A 10382-nucleotide genomic window follows, 5' to 3' on the forward strand; every position below is an offset into this window, starting at 1 on the left:
AGCTCCTTTTTTCCGCAGAAGCTCATGTCACCCAGAGGCTCTGCGTGCCGGTTGAGCCGACTTAAGCAGTAGGTTGCATGAGCTGGCACGAGTGACAACTTCATGCGGCACTTCTTTCTGCTTTTCACGTGGTTTCGTAATAGATTGGTGACCTCAAGACCACGAGGAAACCATTCACCTGGCACAGGTGACGGTGAGTCACATTAGGTATAAATACGGCTCACAAGTCAATGGCGTCATGGGAACCTTTCGCGTAGGCTTTCTGTCTCAAGCCTGGCGGTTCTATTTATCGTCAGCAGACTCGCTTTACCTCGGTGTAGAAAACCACTACGTAGACATTGTTATAGTGCCAAGGGCCTTGGTGAATTAAAAGGTCGAAGGACAGGGCAGTATAAGGGTAGCTTGCCAATAGGCTTTACCAAAGGCCGAAGGGAGTGCGGCAAAGTAACCTTTTCCACCTATATTTAGGGGAGCACGCTCTTACCTAGCGGACCAATTATCTTTTCCTTTCCCTAGTAGTTAATTCAACTTTTTATTATGGTTTAAATTCTACACAGGACCAAGTCCCGTATCAAACATGTCATGGGATCCATGATTCAGTGAAGGCTCCTCGTGTATCGTACCAAAAGGACGTCCTTAGCCAAAGGCCGACGCAAGGGGTATATCCGCTCACAGATTGTGTGTGCTTAACACTTGTAGAAGATCATGACAATTACCATGCAACTTCAAGCCAAACTTTGGGCGGTAAGATATGGGTAGAGAGAGCCGGGGGAGTTCTCACAGGGCAAGTAACGGGACCTTCAGCCCTAAGCCGAACCTTTCCATCTTTTGCATATTGCAATCACTTTTCCAGGGAAGCTTTGGTCTCAAACATGTGCCATTGTGCAGTTCAGGGTCAAAGTGCAGGACAAAAGCCTGGGAAAAATACATGAAACAAAGTATCATTGACTGGCCAACAATGACTATTGAGTCGTCAAACGACCTCTATCATAAAACTGCAACCATGACCCATCGCTGTACCGCTGCTAAACCAATAATTCCATCCATGCTGAATACCTCCATAATCTGAATTATGCCTTTCCCCCCTAATTCATCTCCTTTTTGAATTCCACACCATGGACGCAAAGGCTAAACTCTGATCATCCCCCTTGACCTGCACAATCATTCTCCTTAGTTCCTTGAACCCATGCTTGACATACAAGGCCTCCCCCACTGGTGTCGAAATGACATTAATAGCCTTTTCTTTTTTTCCTTGCTTCCTCCTTCCCCCACTCCAACAACTTTGTTGCCGCACCACGGCGCCGATACCCTGGCGAGGTAGAGAGCTCGGCCAATTCCATGCGTCTCTAACCAAGTCTATTCTGGTAATACTCCTAATCCCGCGCGACGGCAGCGTTGAGGGCCTTCATACGGCACTGGCTGATGTTTTCTTCGCTCGTATCGGGGGGCTGCTTGTCGGACGGCTTTTCTAGCGGTTGTTCCGGCTCCTTGGTGAGCTCCTCGTAGGTGGTGTTGGTGATATCCACTGGCTCGTCATTCGGGCCGTCTTTGGGAACTTTGGTCCAGATGGCGCAGGCGGTGATGGATTTGCTACCCTGCATGTCGATGTCGCCTGGTGTTCCTGAGTCGGGGACATTTGCAACCATCAAGATAAAATCTGGAGAGAAGAGGCAAAAGTGGTATTCTTTGCGGAGTCTCTTCAAGTGATCTTGACGGTATTCTTCTGGGTAGAGGTAGGGTATGTTTTCCGCGTATGGTGCCACGAGTTGGGCGATTTTGACGATGGCGTCGAGGTCGCCTTTTACGGCGGGGCGGATTGTGATGGACATTTTGATGGAATGTAAGAGTTGAATTCAAAGCTATGGAAAGTCATGCGAGAAGTTAAGAGCTAGAAAACAAACGTGCCCAGATTGGCCGGAGCACCCAGCGGAGCGACCTCACTCAGACAGATGACCAGCGGATGCACCTGCCCAAACCGAGCAGGCAGGTACAGCCGTCATACCACATCTTGTGTGGAAAAGGCGCCTTTCCGGTCTGTTAGCCGGAGCCTTGAGACTGCGGTTTGATCAGGATGATGATAAACTTTCTTCACAGTTGAGGTATCGGAGCGATGTGCCTAGACCGTCCCGCCAGTCGCAGTCCCAATAATTTACCTACTTGATGATCAGACTATCTGATGCCTATGAATCAAAGAACCTCACACCCCTAATCACAACCTTCGGCAGTCTCGTAACCCCCATCCTCTGCTGCTTTATCATATACATCGCCACGGCAAACTCATCCTTGGTAAGATACCCATCCGTATCCACATCTGCCAGCTCCCATATCTGACCCAACACCAGATCCGGCAGTTTGGAATTACTCAAGAAAACACACGCTTCCTCCCCTCTGATCATACCCTTCCCATCTGCATCAAGCCTAGCAAAGACCTCATCAAACCGCGCCTTATCCTCCGGCTCAACCAACCTTTCCCCCCTAATAAGATCTAACACCATCCCAAACTCCTCCCTGCTGAGGAACCCCTTGTTGTCTTTGTCCACCTGCTGCCAGATCCTCCCCAGCGTTTCCACTGGTAGACAGGACTGTTCAAAAAAGGGGCTTGCTTCCGTGCCAAGGAGGTATCCTTTCCCTCCTGCGTCAAGCTCGTTGAAGAGCTGGTCGTGGCGGGCGCGCTGAATGAGCTCCATTGCATGAGCGAACTGTCCTTTGGTCAAATATCCTCGGTTGCCTTCGTCTGCCTGGTCCCAAATTTCAGCAAGGGTTTGGCTTGGTAGGTTGAACTGTTGAAAGAACGGCACTGCTTCGTCTCCGTTTATAATTCCGTTGCTGTCCTGGTCCAAAGTTTCGAAGATGTCATCCCACTGGGATCTAGGATCATGTGGTGGTTCCTCGGTGTACATTGTGACAGCTCCGGTGTTCTTAATTATTCCCAGATCCTGATCCCCAGCGGTTGAGGGGATCGTGACCGCGGTGCAGACATCTATCACCTCTTCCGAATCCGAACCGACGTCGTGCACAGTCACCGAAACCTGACTTTTAGCACCCTTAAGACATTTAACAGCCAAAAGAGCAACGGCATCCAGCGCCATGTGCAGTGTATCTCGGTGAGCCTTCAACAATTCCCGCTGACCATCAACCTCAGCCTTAATCGCAAACGTCCACTGCAGGCCCCGATTGGAGCGCTCGCAGCCGCCAAGGGTTTTGTTGATCTCCTCAATGACATTCGAGCAGTTCCCGATCGTCGAAAGAGCTCGGTTGTGAACATCCTCGGGTATGGCGCCGTCATCAATTACAGCCGTATCCTCTCTCAGCAAGTCGAGCACGAGCTGAAGCTGCGCCAACTCGCCTGTCATTGCCAAAAGGTCAGACCTTGCGTCTCGGGAACGCCGACAAAACGTAGCAACCGCCGCTGCCGTTTCCCCGACGACGGCGACAAGATCTAAAAGCGCAGTAGTGATGGATACCGGAGCCATTTTCGGATCGATGATGGACAAAAAGCGTCACAACTCTCTTCTCACGGAAACCACGAGCCCAAGATTTCAAGCCTACAACCCCAACCCGGCTGAGCCCAAGCTAACCCAATCCTCACCGTATTCCTCAATCCAACTAGCTCTTCAGCCGCACCACCAGCTGTCCCTCTTCTATTCGTACCAATAACTCCTCTCGCCATCAACCCCTTCCGAACAAACACCCACACTAACATCTCCGAGGAGAAACCCAAAAAAGAAATTTACTCCCAGGGTTAGGATCGGCCCATTCCGTTGCCATGCAACACAGCCCCCTTTATGCAGCCCCACTCCCCCCTGAATCCGCTCCAATCGCAAAACACCCAAAAACAGGAGATAAAGTCCGGCTTCTTTTCTGCTGTACCCCGTAACACAGATTAGTCTTGCAGGCACTGCCTTCTTCTTCTCTTTCAACCTCTATCTCCAAACAGGCCCATTCCTTTTCCCAGAAACCGGATTATTGTACGCGGGGCATTGCTCGTACCTTTGCTGCGCTATATTTTGACCCTAACCCTGACATACCGATCGGGGGGGTTCGAGGGGCAACTACACACCTACGTGAATCTCAATCAGCCCACCAACTGTGCCTCAATAAAAGAGGCAGATTGCGAGGTTGACTTGTGGTTTCGAATCTTTAAACAATGTTGGGTGAAATACAGAGTGAAAGAAAGCATAAAGGCTGAGGCATGCGCACTGGTTTCTCAAACATGGTTGCCCTGAAGCATCTGGCATGAAGCATGAGTAGCTGTTTATCTACAATGGTCTGTAAAGCTCTTTCTTGGGGAGGGGGAGAGGGTAAGACTGGAAAGAGACATTTCGAGATTCATTTTTGGTATCAATAACTATTTCCCTGCCCAAACTCCACCCCCAATAAATCTACCACAAAGGCACCATTCCCTGTTGCTCCACAAACGGCGGCAATCCCAGTGTCATATTATCCTGAAACATCCCCCCAGTCCCCATGACAAACCCAAAGTCATTGTTCGTGTACATAGTACCAGCAAAATCCACATTCGTGGGATAATCGAAAGGCAGAAAATCAGGCCCCAACAAAGGTGTGCTGGCCCGGGACAAGGGGTCCGGAACACCCAACAGCCCTACGCCAGTATCCGACACCTCCCACGTGGGATATTCTACAGAACCGGACATAAGAAGTGGAGGATCCAGCGTAATGAGTGGCACAGAGAACTGTTGTTGCTGCCGTAGCTGCACGCCATGCTGCATATTCGCAATCAGCCCTTGTGCTGCCGTTGCTGCCCCGTCAAAGAGTCTTTGCCTGAATGTGTCTGTGTCGACGTCATCGGCGTACAGATTTGATGTGACGTTGATGCTGACCGCCAGCAACAAATTGAACTTGGCTGCCACCACTCCTAGGTGATACCTCGTCTGCCATAGGTCTTGCAGGAAAACCAGAGATTTGGTCAACAGCTCGCGGAAGACACACCCTGTCCTTTGTGGGTGGCAGAGAATGCGGATGTTGTCTAGCTGGCGTAGTCGGCCAAGAATCCAGCAAGATGCCATCGCCGAACGAGCAGCATCGGTCCAGAATAGCTGGCAGGCCATGTTGCTCACGTCAGAGCTAATCTGGCATAAACTGCGAAACTGATGCAAAACAGAAGCGGCATTGTCCCACAGTTCCAACAGCTGACTGCGTTGCGAGGCCTCTGGAGATGTGCCTAATGTGCCGCCCAGTCCAGTGATAGAGAGGAAGCTGGTCATTGGGATCGAGATCAGAGATTGCTGAAGCTCCTCGATTGGGGCTGTAGGTTTGGCGCCAGATCTCAGTGCAGGTGGTAGTTCTGTCAGGAACTTCCCGAATCCCGCTCGAAGACGCGCCTGAAGTTCGTTGGTAGAAGGAGGTTGGGTTGAATAAAGCGCTTGGTGTAAAGGTCCAATGACTTGGGCCAGCTTTGCTGCAGCGACCGAAAACTTGATGTCATTTTCGGCTGTCCTTTCAAGATCCGAGTCTGTCGTTCCGTCGGATTCCCGGTCTAACGTACGGAGACTGATCGGCAGTGGTAATGGGCAGTCGCTTTCCTCCAAGCGCAAACTGAACTGTGTTCCACTACGTATCGAGTACTCCAAATTCAACCGCACGAAGCACCACCAGAGGCGCTTTCTGAGCTCGGCAAAATACGGCGTGACCTCCACGAAGAGTGCTGGGTCGCGATGAAGACCCATGCTGGTTGTGATATCCCTGATCAGCCCATGAAGCGGAAGCAAATCGTACATCTTGTCCGTCTCCGACGCCAAAATGCTCTTCATGACTGCTAGTAGCAGCAAAACCTGTACCACACCACAACATGGCTTTTGGAACTTTGGTGTATATATGCAATTCTCGACAGCCCTCGCCAATCTCCTCCCACGGTGCCTCTCTTGTTCGCTGCTCTGCATGGCTATGCTGACGGCTAGCAGGATTTTGCATATGTGCACCGGATGATCGAGGGAACCTGAATAAATGCGATCCAAATCCCTGTTAAAAGCTGGCTGGTCGAGGATTCCGTACAGGCGCCCATATGTCTGGAAGTATTTCGCGATCCACGCCTCGCATTCCTGTCGTTCGGGTAATAGCGATCGAAGGCTGGCGCTGTCCCTTCCCACTGACGGTTCGGAGACATTGTTGTATGTCCTTAGCTGAGCTTTGAGCTCGGCAAATGCCTTGCGACTAGTGTGAAATTCAGGCGAGTGATCCAACATTGCCTTCAACACTGTCATCTCGTTACATGGAGCCAACCAATGACTCAGGCCCATCACGCGAGTCTTGAACGCAGTGCCCTTGTAGGCATTGCCTCTCGGTGCGTGAGCAACATTCTGCTTTTCGGCTGGTGATGGCGTTGTTGGTGTGGACTCCGGTGTTTCCCCTCTTGATGAGCAGCTGTCTGGTGGCGTGTGTGTTTGTGTCGGGCCCTCAGGGGATAGTTGTGCTGATGGTGAGGGAGCTGAGGACGATGAAGGAACGCGCAGTCTTGATCGCGATCTTGGAACGCCCTGGCGGTCTTTGGGAGTGCTGTAAATACACTCGGTGGCGATACCACGATGTTTGCATTGGCCACAGGGAGATTCGCGATCGCATCGTGTTTTTCGCGTTCGGCACTTCCCCATGTCAACATCCAATGTGATCCAGCTTCAGTCTCAGTGGGGACTCATCTTACCTGCCAGCAAGACACAGCTTCCCGAACTCTGGGTCGTTTCCTCCCTTTCAGCTGTTGCTCGATGAACGAGTCAGCGCTCATGTGGCTGAATGTTAAAGTCATGTCGAAGTGCCAACAGTCGGAACCTGCGAGCAAAATATGTTCTTGGACTTTCCCAAGATTGAAACCTCAGGGAGGAGAGATCGAGATCTTGATCCCACGCAGAAGGAGGACAGAAGTGAAGATAAATCCAAGCTCCGGGATGCGTCATTAGTCACTCGGGCAGGACTCATGCCGAACGAAATCGGGAGCGGAAGAGAGTTGAGGCAGTAACATTGAGAAGGCCAGCAGAAGCCGGATGGAAGCCAATGGCGGGAAGGGAATGTAGCGTCGGGTTGACATCGGTCAATAGTGTCAATACCTCGAGTCCTTTTGCAGGGGGCGGTGCCTGCATGATTGCATTGGGAGAAGGAGCGACCACGAGAGATGACCGGAAAGTAACCCCGCGCCACCACCACTACCACCACCATTAGAGGCCTGCCATGCATTGCAGACCATGCAGAAGCATCAGGACATCTTCAGGTGGCTGGAGGAATTTCTACTGCAATACCAGCATTATTAATCACGGCCCATACATTGGTGTCGGCTCTTTCAATAGTAGCCATCCCAAGCGCCCTTGGGAACACGACATTCCTCTCTGCATCTCCTCGGGCAGAAATGCAACGAAGCTTTCCTTTTGTTCCACTGCATAAACACAGCCCCTGACACCACCTCCCCTCAAAAGCTTGCGATTGGATCGATCAGATTAAGCTTTTCCCTGCTTTTCCCAACTTCCCACGGCAAAGTGCGGGGTCTGACCCGACCAGCTGGGCTCATGGAAAGGTGGTCCGGAAAGGCCCCCGCACGTGACCTTCCATGCGCAACTTCGTATGCACATGTAGGGCTGAGCCTCAGTGAAGCTGCAGCTCTTCAAGGGCGGTCAAGAAGCAAGTCGATATTGCGACTGCTGCCCCGACGTCGACGTCGGCGAACGACGGAATACTCATCGGATTTCCATTGGCATTGAGCATTCTGGAGCAAAACACGTCAACCGGCAAAGATGAGGCAGTGCAGAAAGGTCTGTAGACTGGTGACTAGAAGAAAATGCAAAAGTAACGTGCCATGGTATTGTTAATATCGTCATATATGGAGTGGTGTGTTACAAACAGTGTCATCTCATGAACCCTAACCCTCAACATTGCCATGTCGTAAACACCCAACATGCAAGGAAAGACAAAAGAAATCTACGGTTTATGTTTGATGTTGTACAAAGATTAACAAGTCGTGTCTATCGGATCAAACCGAAACCTCCTTCTTGCCACCGCATCTTGGAGTCATCCGGACATTGAGCCCAGTCTGAGCAACCATCCAATGGTTTTGCACCTTCCAGTCGCCCTCAAGCGTCATCTATCAGCAATGTTAGCATGCGGTTTGATGTACTTTTTGGGAGAAGACTTACCCGATACCGCCAAAACAAAGTTGGAATCAGCTTGTAAATCTCCAAATATGAGATATTCTTCCCCAAGCACGTCCTCCGTCCAGCTCCAAACGTCAACAGACACCTCTCCATCTTGACCCTTCTCTCCCTCTCACACAACCACCTCTCCGGCCTGAACTTGTCTGCATCTTCCCCAAAGACCTCCTTGCTGCGGTGAACAACCCAAGGATTCATTCCCACAACCGTCCCCCCCTCAAAGTGCACGCCGCAAAGCTCCACGCCACCTTTACCCACCACCCTCTCAAGCGGCAGCCCAATGACAGGATGTAACCTGCCCGCCTCCTTAACGCACGCATCCAAGTACGGGAGACTTTGAGACTCCTTCCATGTGACATTATCCGATAGTCGGCCCTCGCTATTCGCCTGTGAAAGTTCCTCCATCAGCTTACCAAGACAGTCCGGATGTTTGATCAGAAAGTAAATGACGGCTCTCATCATGATGGCAGTCGTATCGCTCCCAGCCAAGACATTCGATGTCGCCCAAGCAGTGACGAACCAGTCCAGGATATCCGGGTTCTTCTCCTTGGCCTCCAGAAAGCGAGACATGAAGTCCTTGGTATTATGGTACGTGGTCGTTTTCTCTACTTCGCTGATGTTTGATCTTTCATGCGCTCTGGCGAGAGCAAACGCCACAATGGGGGAGCTGCCTTCGGGAAGGAAGCGCGCGAGAGGGTTCTTCGCCAAGATGTTGTCAAGCCAAGGGATCTGGCCAACCTTTTACACCGTTAGCGTTCAGGGAGGAGGGTCCAAGTTCCGGATATCACTTACCCATGAGGCGTACTTGAAGACCTTCTGAATACTGCCCATGATCCCGTCGACATCCTTTGCTTCATCAAGAAAACCAAGACGTTTGCTGAACGTGATCTCGCCCATCACGTCAAAGGCAAACCACTGAAGCCATGTCCCAAGATCCACTGTTTGCCCATCTTTGGCCGAAATTTCATCCAACTTCGTCAGAAAGAAACAAATAGTGGTGTCAACATGTGGCTCAAACTCGACTAGATTCGACATCGAGTATATATTGGCAATCGGTCTCTTCATAGCCCGGTGGAGGTCGTCATCCTGGGTGTTGAACAGCCCTTGGATCACCCTGCCGCGTGACATGGGCTGCATAACCTTGTAGAAATCGGACTAGTGAAACACATCTGTCAGATCTGCCGTCTCTTCTGTGTTACAGCGTCGGAGTTACCTACCTTTTTGAGATTGACCCCAGTACCATAAATCTTTAGGACCTCTTCTGGGTCGTCAATACTGATGCAGTTCGGCCCGAGGCGTACAAGTCTACCAAATCGGTCGTGCAGCTGCATATGAACATGATGTGCTTCGCCAGACCATGCCCATCTGAGCCTGGGGAGATTCGATATGGATGCGAAGAAGGGTCCAGGAACTTTCCGATGTCTTGCCCAGGATCGATATGTCAACACCACCACATATATCGCCCCAAAGACCAATGCAGCAAGTTGAAGGATCATGGCGTTTACATGAAACAAAATGTTGAATGTACCACAAACCGAAAACCTGCGTTATCAGGACTGCCGTGTGCTTGAAGACCATGCTCGGTTGATCAGTATTAAAGCATGCCGCGTACTGGTGCTCCGTCGATGCTATATTTCTTGTCTTGACTCAAGTCTTGGCGTTTCGTGGGGGGAACTGTTCTGCGGTCAGACCGACAAAATGCTAGCTGCTTTCCTGTCTGGGAAAATAAGACCCGGAGCTGAGTAGCTATGAGTGACTGTGCCGGTCCCATGTCACCTTTAAACATAGTGCACGGGAGTGGCAATGACAACTGCCAACATGCACCAAGCCACGCCGCCGCACCGTTTAAACCACGGGTCGTTCGTTAGCGCAATCCAGGCTACCGGTGCTGGGCACACCGATGGGGTAACGAGTAAACATTGCGTGGGATCTAGACTCGGAATAGGAATCCTTCTGGAAATGTCCGGTCCTACCGAGCGGTGACCATGTCAATGACTGATGTTTTGGTTCGGACACTGGCAGAAGGCAGGTTTTGACATTGATACGAGCCCATCTTTGACAGCGTTGATGGCTATTTCCGTAGTTGATGTTAAAGTACAAATGTGGAGCAGGAAGGAAAGCTAGAGCCAATGTCAGTAAGTGTCGTGGTGATTGTATAAGAGCCGTGATACCAGTGCACTTTACCAAGATCTCTGTCAAACAAATACCGATTGTACTGCTGCTTCCTTTCAT

At 50.9% G+C, this 10382-nt stretch overlaps 4 protein-coding genes across 4 annotated transcripts; all 4 read right to left on the bottom strand.

Annotated features, from left to right (window-relative positions):
* Positions 1–1373: 1373 nt before the first annotated feature.
* Positions 1374–1829, bottom strand: PODANS_2_6815 (uncharacterized protein; the record flags this gene model as incomplete). The annotated part of the gene is made up of 1 exon (XM_001911425.1): positions 1374–1829. The coding sequence occupies one exon, from the start codon at positions 1827–1829 to the stop codon at positions 1374–1376; it is 456 nt and encodes a 151-aa protein (XP_001911460.1).
* A 351-nt stretch (positions 1830–2180) lies between these two features.
* Positions 2181–3473, bottom strand: PODANS_2_6820 (uncharacterized protein; the record flags this gene model as incomplete). The annotated part of the gene is made up of 1 exon (XM_001911426.1): positions 2181–3473. One exon carries the CDS (start codon positions 3471–3473, stop codon positions 2181–2183), a length of 1293 nt encoding a protein of 430 aa, XP_001911461.1.
* A 909-nt stretch (positions 3474–4382) lies between these two features.
* Positions 4383–6760, bottom strand: PODANS_2_6830 (uncharacterized protein; the record flags this gene model as incomplete). Its single annotated transcript, XM_001911427.1, has 2 exons — positions 4383–6599; positions 6659–6760. The coding sequence occupies 2 exons, from the start codon at positions 6758–6760 to the stop codon at positions 4383–4385; spliced, it is 2319 nt and encodes a 772-aa protein (XP_001911462.1).
* Positions 6761–7972: 1212 nt separating this feature from the next.
* On the bottom strand, positions 7973–9646 carry PODANS_2_6840 (uncharacterized protein; the record flags this gene model as incomplete). The annotated part of the gene is made up of 4 exons (XM_001911428.1): positions 7973–8083; positions 8136–8888; positions 8943–9305; positions 9368–9646. The coding sequence occupies 4 exons, from the start codon at positions 9644–9646 to the stop codon at positions 7973–7975; spliced, it is 1506 nt and encodes a 501-aa protein (XP_001911463.1).
* Positions 9647–10382: the final 736 nt, after the last annotated feature.

This window comes from Podospora anserina, chromosome 2 (genome assembly GCF_000226545.1).
Source record: "Podospora anserina S mat+ genomic DNA chromosome 2, supercontig 2".
In the NCBI taxonomy this organism is placed as follows: Eukaryota; Fungi; Ascomycota; class Sordariomycetes; order Sordariales; family Podosporaceae; genus Podospora; species Podospora anserina.